This window comes from Labrus mixtus, chromosome 4 (genome assembly GCF_963584025.1).
Source record: "Labrus mixtus chromosome 4, fLabMix1.1, whole genome shotgun sequence".
Taxonomy (NCBI): Eukaryota; Metazoa; Chordata; class Actinopteri; order Labriformes; family Labridae; genus Labrus; species Labrus mixtus.
This window is the reverse complement of record NC_083615.1, coordinates 23,779,524-23,803,103: the sequence shown is the minus strand read 5'-3', so window position 1 is coordinate 23,803,103 and position 23,580 is coordinate 23,779,524. Positions and strand designations below refer to the sequence as shown.

The following is a 23,580-nucleotide window of genomic DNA, read 5'->3' as shown; positions in this document are numbered from 1 at the left end:
TCTACCACTTCTACTACTCCTTTTACCTCTTCTACTTCTTGTTCTTCTGCTTTTATTACTTTTACTTCTTGTTCTTCTGCTTTTATTACTTTTACTTCTTGTTCTTCTGCTTTTACTGCTTTTTCTTCTTCTACTTCTTGTTCTTCTGCTTTTACTACTTTTACTTCTTCTACTTCTACTGCTACTCTTCTACTACTATTCTTTTACTATTTCCTCTTCTACTTTTTCTTCATCTTCTACTAATCCTTCAGTTGTTTCTGCTGATTCTTCTTCATTCAGCAGTGTTTTGCAAAACATTTCAGCGGTCAGCATTCCCACGCATTTTTCCGCAGGTAAATGCAAATTGTCTAGTTAGATCTGTTACTTCAGGTTGAAGTTGGGTATGGCATTGCTGAGAGTTTAGTGAGTACACAACTTATATTTATATTTCATAGGTGTAGGCTGTTCCATTCTCAAAGGTGCACCAAAGAGGTCTGTTGAGCTTGATTTGAGTATTTGTAGGTATTGGCAGAAAAGAGAAAATGAAAGAAAGCAAAGGGATGTTGGAGGAAGTTTTTTTTACTGACAGAAAGTGTCCTCTATAAGTGACATGATATCCTTGTTATAACAGAAGTGTGTGGACACTAATAAATATGAATGTTCAAGTTAAATGATATAAATATATATATATATATATATATACATATTTATAAATCAGAATTAGATCATTGATATTTCCAGTACTACTCTAATGGATTAAACAAAACAGGCTTTTTTGATAGAATTTTTTTAATTCATTAGCTTAAATTTAATATTCTACATCTTAAAAAAATAAACTACATCTATCAAGTTAAAAAAAACATGCATAATATTTCCATCTATTAGATCTATTAGACTGTATTTTCTTGTCCTTTCTTCTTTATTGTCTCCTGTATGAGGTACATCGAGTACTCGGCACATCGTGTCTGTTTCCAGACTCTTGTCTCTGCATGTCTTACCTGCTGTTCTCATAAAACCCCGTCGTAATCACATGGGACCACGAGATGGCGCTGTTCCTTTAACAACGCCTTTTGAGGACCGCTGAAAGGGGCTGTCCTTGTGTACAAGTCTATGCTCCCATTCATGCAGTGTACAGCAGTCCCCGCCGACACACAAGCCGTGTCTCATCCTCGTCAAAACAGAAAGCTCGGCTCTCTCAGACTGACAGAAGGGTTAGTGAGTAATCATTTTGCCTTTTTACAATGTGTCTCAGTGTAGTCTGGACTCTCTCTCTTTCGGCAGGTCTGGAAGTAGTCGTGCAAATATGGCTGCAGGGGTTTTGAAAAAAAAAAAAAAAAAAAAAGGCTCGACAAGCCAAACAAACCCTGTGGAAACTGTGGATTTGTCTGCGCAGTTTAAGCTTATGCCTGTTCGTTGTATTTCCTTGTCTGCGCAGTGAGAGTTTATGTGAGGTGTTTACAGGACCTACTGTATATTTCCTTGTTTCGCTTTGTCATAACTTGGTTGTGGGCCTGTGGGAGTAAGAAATTCATAGTACAGGCAGTTTTTATCTTGTAAAAGTCGAGACTGAATTTCGAGGTTGAACTGTATGTTAAATCCATAATCTTGGTTTTTATTTTATGGTTGTGACATTTAATGCTTAATAGGCCTCTAGTAAATACCTTCCTTCAACATTTACATAACATGACTTTACTTTTTTACCTTCTCATGTGAAGCTGTCAAGGTGGGAACCTGGTCAGCCCTCCTGCGTTGTTGGTCATAACAGAAATGTAGGCAAAAGTCCAAGTAAAGGTCATTCATTGTCAACCACCTGAAAGCTCGTTCATAATACATATATACAGCTCAATGGCGCTGTAATAACACAATGTAGCAGCATGTTTGTTGTGTACATGTGATTGCAGCAGAAGAACATTTTATAATAATAGATGTGTTTGTAAATGTCACAAGTGAAGGTCAGTAAAAGCTGTTTTGTCATGGAGGACTTTTGGTCACAACATCATAAAAGTAGTGATAAGAAACTATTTTTACATGTAGGATTAAAGGCGGATTCTTTCTTTTTATAATAGAATATGGTTGACTGTCAACGAGATGAGGGTGCACACACCAGTGACCCCATTTCACACAGACCACGTGGGCAGGACACTTGACATAATACCAGAAAAAAAATGCAACCTACATATGAAGAATGTCTTGACGTGTTTGATGTTGACACGTTTTATAATGGCAGCTGGAAAAGAAAAGGGCTGTATATGCAAAGGATGATGATGTGGCGTTTGAGGTCAGAATCATGAAGCTGATATGCAACGCAAAGTGCATGAAGAGGAGGGGTAGTTGGCATGATTTATTAACTATGCTGTAAATTGTATATAATGGGCAAACCTGTACTATACTTAATTCAGAGCAGACTATATGTTTTTCATTAATCAGTAGTAACCCGTTGTATGTTTTTACCGGCGTACGAGGATTTGTGAGGACGATGTTGGTAGTTTTAGCCGGTATCTAAGCGGCGCAGCGCTGCGACCTTTCCCCCAGTTTCTGCAGCACAGGGTGGATCATGTGATGTTGGAAAGTAGCATGGGGGAAGGGAGTGACGGCTGAAACACACAGCTCGTTGGATGCTACTGTACAAATGACTGAAAATACAGAAAGCGACGTGTCTTGCTTTCAAATTACAACACGTTAACACAATAAAATCTAAGATGAAAAGAAATATACAAGTTAAGAGACGATGTAGGATTTAGAAAGAAAAGCGCTGCTGTAATCTCATAGAACAACAAGCCGGTGAAAATCCCAATCAGCGAGCATTACAACGGGATGTCAAACGATAATATAACAGTGAAAACAGCAGTTTCACGAAAAAATGTTGTAAGTGGACAATTGACATATTTTCCAGCCGATTTAATCAATTGTTTTATATGTATGCTCTGAAGGAGTACAGATTTCCTACAGCAATTGAACGCAACTGGAAACAGCAGTAACATCATTCATGAGAGCAACCCATCCGGGTACTTTGCCCAAACGATGCCGGCCCCGCCGAGCTAGCGAACTTTTAATTTTGACATGTATTTTTCAGTAAGAGGATTTTCCCTTTCCCTAAGTCCTTTATGAATTCTCCTAACATCTTTCCTTAACCTCATGACGTTTTCCCCGGGGTTAAGGTAAATGTTTCACCATGCAGGCGTTTGTCTGGTTCACACGAACTGCTGGTCCCCTCCTCAACCACTAATGACCCAATAAGAGCTTTACTCATTACGATTATTTAGTATTTATGTGCCTTAGAACAAGGGGCTAGTTGTGTGCACACATCACGTCGCTGCAGGGCAACACACGAACGGCAGAGAAGAAGATATGCCTTCACACTGCATGAACAATGCCACAAAAATGTGTATTTGATTACAACTTTGTAACCAGAGATCTTCTTCAGGTGAGCATTTGTGAAAAAATGGTCACCTGAAGATCTCTGGTCGAAACATAGTTATAAACTAAAAACTGTTTGTAGCAATGATTTTTGATGATAAATAAAAATGTCTGATTTTTTTCACACCGAACCCCATTCGCGATTTGAATCGATTTTTTTTCTAATAAAGAAAAAAACGCCATAAATAACAATGACTAAAAACAAGTTTTGTGTTAAATGTATCCATAAAATTCAACAAAAGTAAACTGAACTTTGCTTTAAGGATTAATAAAGTAAACTGAATTTCTCTTAAGGGGTTAAACTGCGAGCTGTAAACCTGTCTTTAAAAGTGCACCATGCGGTTTCCAGGTACAGAAGTAGAGATGAGGCAGAGCAACATCTGCAGAATACTTGTGGCTGAGTGGCACATACCTGTGGCCTCTCAGCCATCCTGTACGAAGTAAATATAGGGCGAGGATGTGAACTGTGTGAGCCCAAAGGGAGTGGCGGAGTAAGTTAGAGATGATCTTGTCTTTCCACTAACCCGATTTATTGATCAATCTGATATATCACCCAGCACTAAAAGACATCTTTAATAATCGCCTTAAATATTTTTGCCACATCTCCAACTTGACATAAGCTCATTCAGATAATCTGAAATAGTCCATTTCAAGTGTATTTTTATATAAATATATCGTATAGATGGTACAGACCCTGACCATAATACAATTATCAAATGAAATGTTGATATTGGTTATTAGGGTCTGCAGACTGAAATACCTGTAAAGGTAAACATGAACAAACCTGGGCAAAGATATGAGCTTTGGTGCAGATTCCTTGGTGATCCAGGGTGTTTTAGAGCTTTTATTAACTGAGGAGGTTCTGTGTGAAGAAGTCTGTCACTAGGAGGTGTACGACGATGATAGCTTAGTTTTTAAAGAATAGATAATGGGCACCTCTGCAGACTTAAAACCAGTTAACCCTGTCCTTTCTCTCCGCACATCTCTTAACCCCGTTACCTTATCAAATTAAAAAAGAAAAGAAAACCATGACATAGTTTCAATGTTAACCTTTGGAAAAAGAAAAGAGCTTCAAGGTTAGAGAAAATTAGTTTGCATTGTGTCAGGGCTCCGTTTAGTAAAGGATAAGATGATGCACAGGCCTAACCAGTTTGGAAACGAGTACACAGTCTCCTCCTAGAGCATTTTATCTGATGTCTTCCTGCAGGAACCGGATTAGTTAAATTAGCAGCAAAAAACAAGCAGACGCACAATAGGATGAATTATGAAGGACATCTCTTTAAACTAATCTATTATTATTTACACTTTATATAAAAGATGTCAGTTTGATGCTTGGGTTTGTACCTCAAAGATTGTCTGGTGTTCATTTATTATAAATGCCTCTCAGTCTACACATAAAAGAAAATGTTCCTGACAGTAACAACTCTTCCAGCTCAAGTTTGTACATTTAGGACTGTAACAATTTAGCCTTTAAACTTACCGGTATACCTCGAAGGAAGTGTGAAGGTTCTTGTCTAACTCATTGCTGACTGGTGTCAGTGTTCTTTTTTAAATCCAATAAGAATCCGTTTCTACTCAGTGGCCATTTCCCCACAAAGACCTTAAACTGATTACATCTTTGAAATTGGATAACCTGCAGTCAGTGAAGTCGAGGAAAGAGGGCTACTTATTTCAATGAACTGTGAAAGGAGCCATTCAATTTGAAAGACAGTTGTGATATTTTCCTTATGTCCTCATCCAGCCTTCAGTACATGTACATGTCATTCTCGCAGTCTTCAAAGGATCAGTGTTCACCTCACTTTGTAATGAACTTAGTAGATGAACATACAACACTGCACTTTTCTTACCCACAGTGACCCTGCACAGAAGTAGCCACCATGGCAGAAGCTCACCAGGCGGTGGCCTTTCAGTTCACCGTCACTCCAGATGGCATCGACCTCCAGCTGTGCCACGAGGCGCTGCGTCAGATCTACCTCTCTGGCCTTCACTCCTGGAAGAAAAGGTTCATCCGCTTCAAGGTGAGAGCTGTGGGATACATGGTCGAGGGTTTGGGTACAGTATGAAGGGGTGAGCTTTGGCTGAATAACTGTTAATACAGATATACATCACGCTCAAAGCCTAACCTATCTCTCAGAAAGAGTCGGCTGTGACAGTGACCTCCATGTCTGTTCTTTGTAAACAGGCTAAAGGCTGTTTACAAAGGCCAAAGGCTGACACACAAACACCGAGTCACTCATGACATGCTGACATTTTCACTCATTCCTTCTTTGTCTAGAGCTATATATGTAATGATACCTCACATATGTCAAAAGATCCCAAAATCTCTTGTCAGGGATTTTACCAGCTGTAATCTGATAGAGATGAGTTATCATTTCAGAGGAAAGCTTACTCTGGAAAAACAAAACAATCTGTGGGTTAAATCTGTGGAACAGTACAAAGATTATTCTTTAAAGAAAATGACTAAAGTTGATTGAGAAGGGTTTGAAAGCTTGTTTAATATTTTGTTGCTATTTTATTTGGGGTTTAAAGACTTGTGATTGTCCACATTTGATGTAGCTGCAGCTACTTTTTAGACTGCTGCTCTCTCTGCTGTCTACATGACAGAGCATCGCGGCACGCTGAGGCACACCAACATATATTTGCTGCACAAATGCACACTCACGAGAACGCCAGCCACCCCCGCACTTGTTTACTTTTAGTGCAACAGAACACAGTTGATCCGTGATCCGTATGGACCAAGTCAGGAACGCACTTGATCTGGTCAAATAGTCAGTTTGACATTTCTCTGTTTACTCTCTCCGTGTCTGCATCTATCAGCAATCAATTACTTATTGATTGTAACATTATCCCACAGTCTGTAAACTTCTCCACACAGATTATGTTAAACAGCGCTGCGTTTTAAACACTGATAAACTGCACGCTATATGCACGCTCCTCCATTCACTTCCAACACACACTGCAGGAGCAGTCAGGGATTCACACACGTCCAATAATACACAGCATGTTGTGTTTACCTTTGTCGAAGCTAAATTGAGAGAAAAGCTTGTTTTTGTAGATTAAAGCTTTTTCATTTATCACAGATGGATTTTTGTTTTGAGTTTGTAATGTTTTAATGCAGGGGCGGTTTAGAGGGGGCTAGTGGTGGCCTTGGCACTACTTCCTTTTTAAAAAATAAAGGCGAGAAAATTTATTTTTTTCATAATTTCTCTATTTCCTGATAAAAGGATCCAATCCATGACTTAAATCTGTGATTCGATTCAACGGAACACCTTATTAACTCAATTAAAACTACTGTGACAAATCTGTGTTTGAAACTAAAACAGTCTATTATTTTGGAGGGTAAAAAATAAGCTTGGGCAGTGAATGTTTTCATCTACCCGCCACCTTGGCCAGTTTGTCAAAAAGTATATTTCAGACCCTGACTGAATATCATACTCCTCTTTTTCTAACATGTACTATTTCCTTCAGGTTGAATTTTGTAATCATGATGGTTATATAGACTGATAGATTAGACTTTTTATTCTTTGCCTTTTTTTAAATTCTCACTTTGTTGTACTTTTCCACAGAATGGGGTAATGACTGGCGTGTACCCTGGCAGTCCTGGTGGGTTCATGGTGGTGGTGGTCTCCTACATGTCCTACAATAAATACCAACAGCTGGATCCCTCTCTGGGGTTGATTGCCAAGCTCGGCCAACACATGCCTATCAGGTAAGACCACTGAAATGACGGTGTGATTTTCTCGCATGACATGGCAGGTTTTTGTTTTGCTTTTGCTTTTGATTCTACAAGTTGACAGATAAGACAAAAAAAATCCTCCATCATTAGTATTAGCAAACAACGAGGAAGCCGTTTTCAAGTTTAGATTGAATCGCCTCCATATTTGGTCTTAGTTTGGCACCGGGGGTAAAGGGATAAAAAGGAAGTTCTCTAACAAATATAGTTAAGATTGGTTTGGCTCCGAAGTAAGAGTTTGGCTGGAGTAGTATTAACAAAATGGTATAAAATGATACAGTGAAAATACTCCACCTTGAAACAGACATGAGGATGTTTCTGTTGTTTTATGAGTTCTGCATAAGGTATTTTCGAGAAGTCACATACAGTAGGCCCTTTATTCCCCCTGTACCTCTCTCAGTTGCATCCTTAGGCTTTGATACAGAAAATAGAGCAGCTTCTTCTATTTTGTCCTTTGTCATTTTAAAGTCAGTTTTAGTTAATAATCTTAATGTTTGCTAAAAATGATGATCATATAAAGTGATATTATGCAAACAGTTCCTTTGAATGCCTCTCTTGTTAGCATTTTTTCCGAAAAGTAATGGAAGTACTAAATGACTGTGTGATTGACGTTAGGTTGTGTAATATTTCAAACATATTAAAAGTGCAGAAACGCTATGCCACTTGTTCAGTTAAAATGTATCATTGGCTGGACTGTAATAAAGGTTTAGGATGTTACTGTTGTCACGAAAAGAGTTGTTAGTCCATCATGATTAACTTAGACGTTGGACTCGGCCCAGTCTGACTGCTGCTTAATTAAATGACCTGTCTTTTTTTCTCCCATTCTTGTCTCTGTCTCCATCCACAGCCGATATATATCCACAGACAATCAGAAAATAGTGGGAGGAGTCTTGGTGGGCACAGGCCTGTGGGTCACCATAATCATGATCATGAGGAATGTCCTGAAGAGCCTGCTGTCATGGCATGGCTGGATGCGGGCACGGCATGGCTCTGTGTCCTGGTCCACTCGGATTTGGATGGTGAGACAATGAATGTGGTTCTCTATTCACTTAACTATAGAGCAGATTTCTACCTGAGTGTCAGGGAGCTCTTCTTGTCCACATGGTTAAAACAATGATGGTTGCATTATGTTGATTGTCTAACTGTTCTAGATAAAGGTGCATATGTTAAACAACACAGATACAAAGTCATACACTGGATTAGTATAGATTGTTTTGCTTTGCTGTAGCACATATAGAGCCTAATATATTGGCAAAAAGTCCAAGATACAGTTATTGATTTTTTGCTTACAAGGCACATTTTATTAATACATTGTATGCCACACTATGCCAGCTACATTTCTCATTTTAGTAATATGAACTTCACCTAAAGAACCCTGCAGGTATCGCGGTAACACAAAGAATACTTTTAATCCTCTTTCTGCTCTCTCTTATCTGTTCTGCTTCACCAGTTATTAGTCAAGGTCTTTTCTGGCAGGAAGCCAATGCTCTACAGTTTCCAGAACTCCCTGCCACGCCTACCTGTTCCCTCAATCAAAGACACCTGCAGAAGGGTAACTTCCGCTTCTCATTTCATAACCCTAATTGTTCAAAATAGTCCTAGCTTTTGGACTAGAACATATTTCTAGGTTATCAAAAATACCACAGAAGGCCTGCACTTCAAAATGGTCTTTAAATAACCAATTGTAATGAAAGAAATGTAATACATTTTATTAGCATATTAACTCATTATCTCAGAGCCAGGGGCTTTATTTGTGATAGCAAAGTAGACACTTAACTTCTTTGTTTAAAATGTCCTCAGGTCACCTTCTTTGTCTCTTGACTGTTTTGCCTCAAGCAGAGCCACTAAACAAACTTCCTGCCTGCCCATCATAATCTGCTCTGGGGAAAAAATTTTTAATGGCCTATCTGCCATCTCCTTGTTCTAAATGAACGTCCCTTTGCTTCACTCTTTGTGGTGATGCATGTCTGTTTTTATAGTACCTGGAGTCAGTGCGCCCACTGATGGAAGATGAGAAGTATGAGCGGATGAAGGGCTTGGCTGAAGACTTTGAGAAGAATCTGGGACCCAGACTGCAGTGGTACCTCAAACTCAAGTCCTGGTGGGCCTCCAACTATGTGAGTCCGAAAGAATTCTTCTCTTCGTCTCTTCAGCACACTTTTGTCTCATTTAAGACACTCTCCTGGACCTTGAATCAGCTTCATACGACTAAGAAATGCAGTGTGGCTTATGATCTCAACCTGTGTTCTTTATCTCTCCCTCTCTCTGTGTGTTGCACAGGTCAGTGACTGGTGGGAGGAGTATATTTACCTTAGAGGTCGTGGGCCCATCATGGTCAACAGCAACTACTATGCCATGGTAAGATGTTCCAGCTGACCATCTATTTGCAAACAAGAGCTCTGGTTCTTGTTGTTTTTTTTTTAAAGTTGAGAAATAAGCCTTTAATGAGTCTTCAGTGTGATACCATGTGCACAGTTGGGTTTAAAATAATTTTTTTAAGGTAAGTAGAAAACGGCTCTGTGTGTAAAACTCCTCTCAGCTACTCTGTTGTAGTCTTTGGAATCTTTGGTTGGCAAAGCTACAAACACTGAATACAGATTCAGATTAATGATCATGGACCCAGTGAACTCAACATAACTGTCCACCACTGAAGTGTCTGGAAGAGGAACTCTTTCTGGCACTAACCCATAGCCCCCTCTGCAGGTTTCTGCCTGAACGAGTAAGACAGTAGACCTGTCTGTCACTCCAGCCTAGCTAACATGAGTCATGCTACTACACATACAGAACTCTGGATCTGTTTAGTCCGTCCTGCAATCAAAGAAAATATTATCAATGGGAGATTACAGTTCTGGCATGATAGCAACTGTTTCTTTCGTAACTTGCACAAATCGGATCTCTGCCATGGCCTACAAAGCAAAACAACACACAGTGCTGTTAGAGAAGTCAGACCTTTTTTATGGGTTCAAATCAAACGTAAGGGTCAAACCCTGGGAGTTTGCATTGATTTGTCTTTCTTCGACTCTTTCTATGCATGAAAGGTCAAAAATACTTTAAAAGTTAGCCATAACAAATATAAGTGTACTTGGTATGGGGTCAGTGGAACAACACTTAGCATGCTTGAAATAGCAGGCCGTGATAGATACTATGCGCCCAGTCCTTGACCAAAATCACAACAAAGAACAGTGTGTCCCCTACCATTATATTGGGGGGCCCCCCCTGAAGGTCAAGTTAAAAAAAAAAGGCTTTTTGTGCCTTTATTGTAGGGATAAGAGAGTGGATAGAGTCGTCGTGTCGGCATGTCGGCTTGTCCCCACCCCCCCAACGCTGTAAACCTAGGGGAAACACTGAAGAATCTATGCATGTAAAAGTCACATGTCATGCCGAGTTTTAAAGGACAGTTTTCCCATTGAATCCAATATGAAAGATTCTTATATTTTGCTGTTATTCTTCTTTTTTTTCACAGGACTTCCTGTACGTGTTCCCCACCTCCATCCAGGCCGCAAGGGCAGGTAATGCCATCCATGCTATCATGCTCTACAGGAGAAAACTGGACAGAGCCCAGATCAAACCAGTGAGTAAAGAGTTCCACCGTCTCCATTACACACCGCAAATGGTTTTATTGAACTTTGGTTTAATCTGCAAATTTAGATATGAACTGACATGTAAGCCCTTATCAATCCTCTGTAAATGTTTAACTTTCTCATAATGATTTATTGAATTATAGTTTTGATCTCGGCCAGTTTATAATGAAAGCCACTTATCTGACACCACCCTTTCTTGTGAACTCGTTGAGTAAGTTTGTTGTTTACAGTCTCACCTGTGATTATTGAAATACTTGATATTCTTGCTATGTCCCCCGCTCACTCTGTTTAACTCCGACTCTGGAATGAGCAATGTGCTGCGCTTTCTGCTTTGTTTTGGTGTAAACATAGTTGTGATTAGCAGCAAAGCAAGATCACAAGCTTCGTGTGAAGGCTTAGTGAATAAAGCTTTAATGAATGCTGATGACTTTACTGACACCCTGTAGTGTCATTTCTTTCCCGCATCTCCTGCCACTCCTCCTCCTTTATCAACCTGCATGATGCTTTAGTGCAAATTCTTTTTACATTTGCACAATACTGTTATACAGTCTACAACATGTCGAATAAACACACAGTAATCTATTACATTAACTGATTGGTCAACATTTATACAAACTCCAATGCATGAGCTCTCTCTGTTACAGACTCACACTCAGTTGTTTCACTGTTTTGTCCCTTCGCTTTGTTGGACGCTGCGTTAGATTTACTTGTTGGCAAACAAGGTTCCACTGTGCTCGGCTCAATGGGAGCGGATGTTTAACACCACCCGCGTCCCTGGTTTGGAGACAGGTAAGAGGAGGGCACATCTCTGCCGTGCCCTCTGACTCTCTACACTGACCCTTGCTATTGCCATGGCCATTGCTGGAAACCCTGACTAACAGACTCAATGTGAACAGCACAGCCCTGAACAAATCTACTCCTAATTGGATTTCTCTTTAGTGTAATTTCATGTGAAATTTAAAGTTGAAGCAGTAATTTATTCAAAATAAATATTTCTTAGTACAACTATCAGGGCTTTGTTGGTGGCAATGAGATGGAAGACCACTGGTTTCTAGACCCCCGCTCATGTCTCCTCCTCTGGCAGCCCTCTGAGATCCCCTCTGCTCCTTCAGACTGCTTATCAATCCTCATCACTCCCTCTCCTCTTCCTCCATGCTCGTGTCCCTGTAGGAGTGTTTGCTGCTGCTCTCTCGGGATATTAGTGAATTAGTTTGTCATCTCTATGTGTTTGACTCTCCCCTTTTGCTTTTCAGCTCATGCTCCTACACACTATTCCCATGTGCTCAGCCCAATACGAGTGTATGTTCAACACCAGTCGTGTCCCAGGTGTAGAAACAGGTAGAGTCTATAGCAGTGCCGCCTCCTCTACACTACTCCTACTGTGCTTCTCCTTGGGACATATACGTCCATATGTTTGACATAGAGATAATCTGACCTCCATGTATTAGTAATGCATGTGTGCTGGTCTGTGCACATTCAAGGACTGATTTGCATGTAAGTCAAATGTAGTTCATGTGTTTGAGAAGGCAAAACAGAGAAAGCCATACGATAAGACAAGTGTCAGAGAGTTTTAGGCTGGCCCTAACACTAACAGATAATGAAGAAACAGGTTTAGTAAGATGAATACGTTTTATTTTCAAAGACAGTTCCGTATCTGTTCTTTGCTGTTGGACAGATAAGATTAATATAATTGATCTCCTTATTTGTAAAAGCAGTTTAAACTAGATTTTGGTGAGGCATGGGTTTAATATGTGGTGTTCAGTCATAGAAGAACTAACATGAAATGTATCATGCATGATTTAACACTCAGTGTTTAATAACTCAGGACAGAGATCTTTTTGTGTGAAGGCATCATGCCTTCATGTTTTAGAGGATAGCTACTTGAGATCCTGACAGATCGTAAGGTAAAAAATGAAACTTATAGATATAAAGTACATGTAGAAAATTCCCATGAGTTATCATATTTTTAGTTTGACATTGAGGCACCAGGTGTAGTAAGTGTTGTTAGTTGTATTTACAGGCGAGTATGGGGCTTATTGATATGGGTGATGTGAAAATGGAGTGTCAGCTTCTACATGTAATTAAACTGTTAACTAGAAAGTAGTATTCAGTGTAATAATAGTAATATAGAGGTTTGTTGGAGGTTTCTTTACATTCAGAGGAAATGCAGTACGCTAAGTTTGACCTGGATGTGACTATGTGTTGTTTTAAGGGTTGTTGCTAGTGTAAGTAGCCTCTCCTTTGTCTTGTCTGTTACAAGGACAATGTTTGTTTGAACACTAAACATCACCAAAACAACATCAACATATTGTATCAAAGAAAACGGTGCGTTCTTGAGTAGTTTTCTTTTGTCCTTGGATGCACACAGTGTTCAAACAAACTTTGCCTCAATCCATTTTATTCAGAACCACTCCCCTGTTCCCAAATTACTTTCCTATTCATCTCACTTCCCTGCACCCCCCATTTCAAGCTGCATTATCTTATGAACTGGTTTGTCCCTTCCGTCATATAGTGCCACTTTGAAGTCAGCTGTTTGTTGCCCTTCAAATAATTACGTTTATAAGAAAGGATGTAGACAAAGATTAAAGAGCCACACTGAAACGTTGTGGATATCACATCATTTTGCCACTGGGACCAAGAACCTATAACTAATACTTCTATTGTTCCCAGAGATGAAATGCTGTGACATCCACACTTCAATTTTAAGATGCAAAGAGAAAAATGGACAAAAATCTAAATGCACTCCCCCTGGTACCTCTCAAAACAATCGTCTTTCACTCTCTGTTTTTATTCTTTTTTCCTCTTTATTTTTCCTCTCTACCATTGGTCCCTTTCTCCCAGACACACTGCAGCACATGAACGAGAGCAAACACATCGCTGTGTACCATAAGGGGCGATACTTCAAGGTGTGGATGTTTTATGACGGGCGGCTGCTGTTGCCCCGAGAGATAGAGCAGCAGATGGAGAGGATCTTGGCCGACCAATCGGAGCCCTCGCCAGGAGAGGAGAAACTAGCCGCTCTGACTGCAGGGGAAAGGTGGGTGACATTACAAAAGGAGCCGCAGTATTGATTAGTTCACACTACTGTCAGAATGTTTTGTTACCGCATAGGAAGTAAAGATTTCTTTAGGTAGATTAGCTTTTTTTGAAAGATGTGTTTTAAGGGTCATGTTGTGAGTTTAATTATATATTATACGGTTTGTCAGATTTGTTTGTTTTCTGAAAACACAAAGTGCTTCATGGGTTAAACTGGGAGGGTTAGAACTAAAACAAAAATATGAGCATATTTGAATGATTGGAGGATCCGACATGTCATTTTTATTTTAAAGTGGACAAACAAAGTAACTCTAACATATCTGCTACAAATCATCTGAAATCATGCTTTAAACTTAAAACCAAAAAACGTCAATGAGAACAGCCCGGATGACAGGTTGGTCAGGCTCTATAGCTGAGTAAGAGGATGTGAGTGTTGTGAAAAAAAGAGAAGGGTGTCTCTCTCATTAAAAATAGCAGAAGGGCCCAAACCCTGGTCACGCTGAGGAGAAACTTGTATTCTCTGTTCATTAATAGGCTAATGTCTTGAGAAGTATTGACTCTGACTTTATTTGACATTCTGCAGGACCCCATGGGCAAACGCTCGTGAGACATACTTTGTCCGCGGCAAGAACAAGCAGTCTCTGGACATCATCGAGAAGGCAGCTTTCTGTGTGACCCTAGATGACACCGAGCAGCGCTTTGAGGAGGCCAACCCAGTCAAGTCTCTGGACAGTTACGCCAAGTCTCTGCTCCACGGAAAGTGCCACGACAGGTGGGCAAGACAAACTCACTATAAAGTTAACTTCTGCTATTTAAGAGTCGGTGACACAGCATCATCTATTAAGTCACTGAAAGCATTTTTTCTTTGTTTTCCTTCAGGTGGTTCGATAAATCTTTTAACCTGATAGTATTTAAGAATGGTACCATGGGATTGAACGCTGAGCACTCCTGGGCTGATGCTCCCATCATTGGCCATCTGTGGGAGGTATGTCACTGTAGTTTTAATCAAATTATATTTAATAATTGCATTAAACCGTTTAAACGGTATAAACCAGGGAAACCAGGGGTCGGCAACTGGCGGACCCCGTGCCAAAGCTGGCCCGCCAGCTATCATATCTGGCCAGCAAGATTATTTGAATTGTGACTTTAATTTATTTCATTATTTCCTTAACAATAATGCCATGACAATCATTGACATACCCAAACATTCACACCATGGAACAGTGTGTGAGCAGTGCTGCAGAGGACAGCAGCTGGTGCTGAAACAAAGCATTGTCACGGCAACAACAGTTGTCACTGGAATCACCTCCTCTTAAGCCTTTTGCATACAACAAAAAGCGCAAGTAATCCTGTACAGTAGCTATGATTTGGCTACAGAATGCATATTGACAGGCTTTGTACTTGCATTGAATAAACTGGCATTTATTCATAAAATTGCTGCACACATTAGAGAGAGAGAGAGAGAGAGAGCTGATCAATGCAGGGATATAGACCTCACTGAGCTTGCAGATTTGCTTACTGTGTCCACGGATAACCAATTCCAATCGGTGCTCACAGTTTAGGAAAACCAAAAGATTAGAATCACATCGCCATCTGAGAGAGATGTCAAAACTTAAGCTTCTCATGTCAGTGCGTTAAAAAGAAGCAGTGAGTCATTCTCAAAATAGAACTGATACACATGTAGGCTATTTTTTACAATATAAAAAGGGAAAAATATTTTGTGACTCAAATACACCAGTAATGAACCTATTTTTATCCCAGCCATGTGTTGATGAACAAGGACACACAATTGTATTGTTTCATGCAGCCCAAAAACCCTTTCTGTTGGTGACTGTAACAGTCTGGCCCGCCATTTAGTTTCTTAGAAAATTGGCCCCAGTCCAAACTTCTGGAGTTGTTGACCCCTGGTCTAAACCAGTAAATTGGATTAGTATTTTGATGGTCTGATTGGCAGGGTGCCTGTCCTTTCAAGCATTTGTGACTAAAATGTGAAATCAGTCTTTACCCTTGATCGTTCTGCAGCAGCGCGGTAAAAATGTTCCACAGTCATTTCACCTTTGTACTTATACCTTGAATCCCTAATGGCGCAATATGGGTGTTCCAGTGTGTGAAGTCACATTGCATTACAGTGTTGTATAGCATGAGAGATATGATGTGTGAACACACACGCACACACAGCACTGTCCTTCCTTTCCAGCTCCGACGTTACAAATTGCCACTGTCTTACACCTCCCATTCCATCTCTGTTACTGCCTCCTCTATGGTGGATCAGGGGCGTGACGACTTAGCCCGCACCATGTGCGTTACACATTGCAAGCAAGATGTTTAAAAGGGCCGCTAGCTTCATGGCTGTAAGCGCCACATGTTTAACCCTACATTAAACTGAGATAGTCATGTCAATCCTCGACTCTGCTTTGCAGCATGTACTGTCCATGGACCCTGTTAGGCTGGGATACGGTGAGGAAGGTCACTGCTGTGGGGAGCCCCACCCCAACCTGCCAGGTCCTCAGAGGCTGCAGTGGGATATTCCTGCTGAGGTAAGACTGTAGTTCTGCAGTTTTCTAACCACTGGATAAGTAAGTGGTTAAAGCTGTTTAAAGTGGATTCACTTGAAGAATGAGAGAACAGCTAGCCATCACAATCAGGAGGGAGATGTCATACTAATTTCATACTGGGCTAACTGCACACATTTTCAGGCATTCTCTAGTCTGCTGCAATTTCTGTACCACTGTTGGATGAGACCCAAGATTTAATATTTGTAGGAATTGGCTTCCCTCTGCTGGTAGCTGGAAGTATGGTCACCAATTTTAAAATAAATGAAGTAACAAAAACTTAGGATATTGAATATTTGTGATGCAAGTCTCAGGAGTGCTACTTCCACTGATATACTGTATATTTGATTAATTTGAGCTTTATTAATAAATATACTTATTCATATATCTCATGTCAGCTATGCTGCTTCTGCTCAGTATAAAATATGACCCTGTCTCTCCTTTAGTGCCAGGATGCCATCGAGAGCTCTCTGACAGTCGCCAGGACTCTGGCTGATGATGTGGACTCTCACATTTTCCCCTTCAATGACTTTGGGAAGGGTCTGATTAAAAAGTGCCGCACCAGTCCCGATGCCTTCATCCAGATCGCCCTCCAGCTGGCCCATTACAGGGTAACTACGTACATGTCACTAGTTTCTGTCACACTCTATTTCTTAACGACACCAGTTTTTATATTTTTCTTCAGTGATCCTTGCCTTGTTTGCCTTAAATGACATATCACTAATACAATACAGCTACACCCCTCCAACTCCAGCAGAGGGCACTCACAGCTTGCAAACATACCTGTCAGCTAAGACTGTCAGTGAATCATTTATTGAAAACATTTGTCTAGCGTGGTTAAAAGATGTATTTTCTTAATTTTGTAGTTAATTTCATAAAAACATTAGATAGCACTAGCACAAATAATCAAACATCTGTATGAAAGTTACACCTGCTTATTTGCTTCAAGCTTTGAAGAAATCTTTTATGTAGCTGCCTTGAAAAAGTTATATAGGCATCATATTTCATGGTGATTTGTCATTATCAATGTGTCGAAAAATGGGTTGACACATATCATGATTAGTTAACAAATCTTAAATGAATTGAAAATTGTTTTCTGTTTTGTTTTGTGTGATGACCCGTACCGTCTCTCCACAGGACAAAGGGAAGTTCTGCCTGACATACGAAGCCTCCATGACACGCTTGTTCCGCGAGGGCCGAACAGAAACGGTGCGCTCCTGCACCATGGAGACTTGTGCCTTTGTTCGCGCCATGATCAGAGAGGGGACAGTAAGGCATACAGAATCGAATACTCTTAGTCACAGATTGTAAATCCACATAGTGGATCATGCTCGTCAGTCGTTTATCATGTGTTTCTTGTCTCGTCAGAGAGAAGAGTGTCTGAAGTTGCTCAAACAGGCAGCTGATAAGCACCAGAACATGTACCGTCTGGCAATGACAGGAGAGGGTATCGATCGCCACCTTTTCTGCCTCTATGTGGTGTCCAAATACCTGGGAGAAGACTCGGCTTTCCTCAAGGAGGTACGAGGTGTTGTTGCAAGTTGTTGGGGGCTTCTGCTCTGAAAGCTGGCAGATATCCCCCCAAACAATGTGATACTTTTCCTCTAAATTAGTTTTTTGCGCATGCACTATTGTTTGTACTTTTTGCTGGACTACATTTGAGGACTTGTACTTACTGTATAATAGTGAACACATAGATAAATGACCTGTATGTGTAAATGTCAAATCAGGTAGGTTGGGCACGTAATGCACATATTAAGCAGCCATGGATGGATTATTGAAATCCCAGCTCATCAATGTGTCACAACTCATCTCCTCACCTCTTCCATCAATAACTTTCTGCTGAATATAAAAGAAATGCAAATAAACCTACATCAAACTCAAATGTTGAACTTGTACTCAGTCAGTTTGCATTGACCAGTGACTTAATTGTACTTGGTGTTGTCTTTATCTTTAGGTCCTGTCTGATCCGTGGAGGCTGTCCACCAGTCAGACCCCTCTGCAGCAGCTTGAGCTTTTTGATCTGGTCAAACATCCTGAGTATGTGTCCTCTGGAGGTGGATTTGGTCCTGTAAGTTATTCATCACCTTTGGTTATGTTGCATCACTGCAGTTCACAAAACATCGACAACATTTATTAGGAAATAGAACATCTACATGCAATCTTCATAAACCCCTACTTTCAGTTTGAAAATATTTCGACTCATATAGACGTTCATCTCAGCCTAATCTCCCTTCTTTGTGTCCTTTAGGTTGCTGATGATGGTTACGGTGTCTCCTACATCATTGTTGGAGAGAACCTCATCAACTTCCACATCTCCAGCAAACATTCAAGCCCAGAAACCGTAAGTTCTCTCGTTTTTATTTTTTACAGTTGAGATTCTTCAAAGGCATTACTTCATGAAAGGACATGTAAAAAGTCTTCTTTCTCCATCCTGTTTTATATCAGGACTCCCATCGTTTTGGCGGCAACATCAGACAGGCCATGCTGGACATGCTGGACCTCTTCCAGCTCGACAAGAAAACCAACTAAGTGTCTAATAAACACTACAAGTTGTTTTCAGAAAAACATGTATTCTTCCTGAAGTTTGTACAGAATCAAATGTTGGATTTGGAATTATTTTCTAAGTTAATTGACGTTCCTGACGGGGGAATTGAGAGGTTCACAGGAACCGTTTCTGTCCATATGTGTGAGAGGAGTTTGTATGTATTGGATGCATCGGCAAAGGTGAGATTCAGGTGGTGTTTCGGTACAGGTAGTGCACAGATCAAAGTTTTTATTTCCAAGACTGTACGCACCAGTGCCTTAGTGACCACTAATGTAAAAAGGGCAGAAAGGGAGAAATAAAAGTAGAGCTGCTGTAGTCTGAGATCAAGTCTGTGTTACCACAGAGAATGACATTTCAGCTGAAGGATTGTAAAGTAGCGTCATCTTACATTTGAATCACATTTTTAGTTGAGAGATGGTGCAATATTTGTACTTATTATTGAACACTTAGTTTTGTCCCAATGTTGAAAATCATTTGAATATTTAGTTTGAATTTTTCTCTGGTATTCTCAATGGCAGCACCTGAGTCATGTGTAACTGGCCAAAAGGAGCAGATGTAATGTTAAGTTTCATAAACATGGGTTAGTTGAAGTGGTCTGAGATGTACATCTGAACAGTATCCAGTAATCCTTTACCTACAGTTGTCAGCAGAAGTAAACAGTGTACCTTTAATAAACATAAACTTTGTCTGTCTGGATTCCAGCACAGATGACAGTGAGCTGTTGTTACCATCTAATCAATAGACATTCATTTATTCTTTTTACTAAAGTTTGCAGCCATGTTCGGTTTTTTTTTTAGCTGCAATGATTTCATGAGGTGGTGACAGGTGGTGCAGATTATGTTTGTGTGTGTGTGTGTGTATGTTTGTTGTTTTCATACTCAGGTTTCACTCACTCACTAGTATTCTGGGAGTTCTGGCTTCAGCATTTCAAGGTTTTATGCTTATGATGTAGTAAAATATGACCACAACCAACAAGGTAGCAGGATGTATAACAATAAGTTCGCTGCGGAAGTGAGGGATCGGTAAGGTATGGTGTGTGTCTGGGGGGGAATCTCACTTGTACAGAGTGTTTGACTGAATGTGCAAGACCGACGGTGATTTTTTTTGTTCCGCTTCTTGTGATAGAAAAAGGAGAGTTGACTGTATTTTAACTCTGTCTTACACTCCATAGCTGGCTCTTCAGTTCAAGCTAATCAATACCTAACAATCTTGGTAATTGTAAATCTGTCAGTATAATGGTGTTGCAGCTGTAAAGATGAGAAGCATAATTGCCTGATAGCTTGTAATGTCTCTCCAGTACAGTAGGATATCATTGTTTCTCTTGGGGGTTATGCTTAGGACGTGCAGATATAGAGGGGCTTTCATGTATAGGACTGCATTTCTGTTATGTATATGGGGTCAGGTCATCATATTATTTATTTTTCTCTGCCTTGTTTTAACAGCAACACAGAATACTAAGCACTAAGTTAAAGTTTTTGCTGATTGAATTAGAGAAACAGGCAAAGTGCTTTCTCTTATTTTCAACATGACAGTTCTATTTATCACAGACCTTGCCAGTATGTTGTAGTTGTATGACTTTTTATCTCAGTAGACCTCATGTTTACGATGCTGCATGGTTTTCGATGATTAAGCTGTATATGTTTGCCTTTAATTTAAAGTTGTGTAAAAAGACAAACAGCTGATATACCAAAACATGTTTTAACAATAAAGTGAATGTCTGACAGCTGTATCCCTTCTTAGTGTGTCTGCTCTTTTCTAAAATTCTTCTATTCAAAAGATAAACACTTGATGTGGACAAGAATAAATATATATTCAGAAAGCTAATAGTTTGAAACCTTCTCAGGTTTCTGCCCCTTAAGGTATACTGGTTTCAGAACATCTCTGGACATTTAGAAGATAAAATCAAGATTGGGATTTTAAAATGTTCCTCAGACTTTCATGTTGAACAATGGTTTACATACTGTGCAAATGTCAACATGGTCGCCAAGGCAGTACTAACATGCTGATAATTAGCAGTTTTTTTTAACTTTATTTACAATCTTTCAGTGTGGAGTTTGCATGTTTTCCCTGTCCATGGGTGGATTCCCTCTGGGTAATCTGGCTACCTCCCACAGTCCAAAGACATCCTCGTCAGTTAATGGGAGACTGGGGCTACCAGTAGGCCTACCCCCGCCTTTTGCACAATGGCTCCAGCCCCCCCCCCCCCCCCCCCCCCCACAACACCAGACAGGATCAGCTTTACAGATAATGGATGGATGGACCATATTAAGTTAGCCTGTTAGCATGCTAATATTTGGCTATAAACCAAAGCTGTGGACAATTCTTGAAAATGATGACATGATGATGGGGCTAGATTAAAAGTTATTACTAAAGGCATTATAATTTACCCTGGTGGGACTAGAGTATGTATTTAATTCCACTTTACCCTGTAGTTGTCCAGACATTAAGCAAAATTAGTTTTTTAACCAAATGGTGGCATTTGGGTGAAAGGCAGCGGAACAGCAGAGTTCTATGGAGTCATACTCCGGGCATGAGTGATTTGTATACCAAATTTACTGCCATCGAACAAATAGTTGTTGGGATATGAGATTTCAGTTACATCGCAAACAGTTGCTACTTACTTGCCTTGATGACCCATCTTCAACCGTGTAAATCAAAAAAGGTCATGTACTTCACACCATCATAATAGTTTAACACCTGCTTATTTTGGATATGAATCCATCAGCTGCATCATAAGGTTATCTTGCGGTCATAGCTTTACCTGTTTTTCTTAGGTATAACATGTTGAAACCTCTTGAAACCTCTTGAAACCGGTGCAGTGTGAAAATGGGATCTTTCCTTCCTTAGCTAAGTGTTCACTCTATCGAAGGGAAGTTGTAGCTTGCCATGTGGCCAGGTGGTTGGGCTCAATTGGCAGCAACCCAGAACAGATCCGCTTCTGAGGGTGTCAGAAAGTCCCCCCCCCCCCCTCACTGATGCTGCTTGGAGGGATATTCAGCTAACAACTTAAATTAAACAGGAAGACGCTTAAAGGCATGGCTGAGGTGACAAATATCCAAGGAGCGCCCTCTAGTTCTCTCTCTCTCTCTCTCTCTCTCTCTCTCCCTCTCACACAAACACACCTCCACAATGGTACGCCCGCCCTGATGTCACCCTGCCCTCGGCTTCCGATAGCAGGCTAACATTTCAATGCTGCCTTGCCGAGGTCTGCTTACTCACCATCCACTCTTGGAACCTGCAGTTTGGTCAATTCAGAAAAAAGGATCTCCATCAAAGCCAGCCCTTTATATATATTTGTTTTGTTTTTTTCTTCAAATTATCAGGTGTGTCATTAGGTTCTGTGCGTTAAGAACATTTTGATAAGTTTTCACACAAAGACACAAAATAGTATCGTCTCCATTCAAAACAAAAAAAAAGTACAACTACAACAAATTCATACAACAATTTTTAACAGACCTTACCAGACTGGCTTCAGGACAACAAGCCTTTAAAATGTACTCCTAATTGGCAAGCTGGAAAACCCATTCACTCAAGAGCAGACACTGAAACCTAAAACCTTGACTTGCACTTTCTAAAAGTAGACTTTGGGATAGATCAGCGGCCGCCGCTTGTCACCAGTTTAATTCATGTGCCACTTGCTCCACAACAATCTCAAAGAAAAGACAGGAGCCAATGTCGCCTGTCCTCTTTTTTTATAAGGTTATCATTCACACAGGAGTAGGGATGCCTCCCATTTTGTCTGGTGGTAATCATAGGGAGATGTTAACAGTGGAGCAAACATTGTTTTCATTACAGCTACTGTATGCAGATCATTGGTGTCATTCTTGATTCAGGTTTTGGCAGGACAATTTGTTTTTCCTGCATTGCTGGGCTGCTTACGTAAGGCCCCGTTATGCCCCAAACTAATTGGATTAAATGTTGATTTAGCGATTGGGAAAAAACAATTGGACTGCTGTGTCCTGAAGCTAAATGTTAGTTTGAGGAAGGGTGTCTTGACTGCAGGAGTTGATTGTGCCATTATTTCAATTTTAAGTGGACCTCACAGAGAGCATTCACCATACACATTCAATTGATTAATAGAAAACATATAACAAACTTATTATTGTTCACTGATCAAGGAGGAAGTTTATTTATGTTAATTTCTGGAGTATTCATTAAACTATATAAACTACTTTATTTGTCTACTACATTTACAAAACAAAAAATAAAATTTGTTATGTTAAAGGTCATTTAGGGTTTTGTTCACAAATTTGATCTCTAACCTTTGCTGTCCTCCAAGGCAGAGCCATATCAGGTCTTTATCACTTACTTCTTTACCTACTTAAGTATGTAGCCATACTACTGTAGTGTTCCTTGTTAATGTTTAATGCTGCAGTGAACCTTGGGTTTTTAAAAACACCATATGAATCTAAATGATTAAGGCAAGGGTGTAAAGGGAGAGGCCGAGCTCTGAGCATGGGGGGGACAGTGCATGTCTGCGGCCAGCTGCACCTGTCTAAGTGCGCTAAAGGAGCAGGGTCCTGGGGCCCCAAGGTGGAGCTCAGCCAAGGGGCAGCAGGAGAGGAAGGTAAAGTAGAGGAGCGGAGGTTGAGCCGAATGTGATTCCCCTGAGAAACTCTCCCTGCACGTGCTCATAGGAGCTATAAATAACTTTTATTAGGTTTAAGTGGAATTAGTGGAGACGTTGGTGGTCAGCATGCTTATATGAAGACATAGACTCTATGACATGAGAAG

The 23,580-nt window shown here is 40.3% G+C and overlaps 1 protein-coding gene and 1 long non-coding RNA gene across 5 annotated transcripts in view; both read left to right on the top strand.

Moving 5' to 3' along the window:
* Nucleotides 1–23,580, top strand: part of LOC132973218 (uncharacterized) — a 360,126-nt gene that overhangs the window by 266,530 nt on the left and 70,016 nt on the right. The window lies entirely within an intron of this gene.
* On the top strand, nt 1,045–20,575 carry cpt1ab (carnitine palmitoyltransferase 1Ab (liver)). 3 transcript variants are annotated; one of them, XM_061036534.1, is made up of 19 exons: nt 1,045–1,190; nt 5,250–5,414; nt 6,963–7,105; nt 7,977–8,148; nt 8,580–8,681; nt 9,109–9,246; nt 9,410–9,487; nt 10,593–10,700; nt 11,964–12,048; nt 13,552–13,747; nt 14,330–14,518; nt 14,626–14,731; nt 16,167–16,283; nt 16,745–16,909; nt 17,436–17,567; nt 17,667–17,819; nt 18,256–18,369; nt 18,550–18,642; nt 18,747–20,575. In XM_061036534.1, exons 2-19 carry the CDS (start codon nt 5,274–5,276, stop codon nt 18,828–18,830), a joined length of 2,316 nt encoding a protein of 771 aa, XP_060892517.1. In that variant the 5' UTR covers nt 1,045–1,190; nt 5,250–5,273; the 3' UTR covers nt 18,831–20,575. The 3 variants fall into 3 exon arrangements, with proteins under 3 accessions (XP_060892517.1, XP_060892515.1, XP_060892516.1); XM_061036532.1 differs by lacking the exon at nt 11,964–12,048 and adding an exon at nt 11,412–11,499; XM_061036533.1 differs by lacking the exon at nt 11,964–12,048 and adding an exon at nt 11,412–11,499 and having other exon boundaries at nt 1,077–1,194.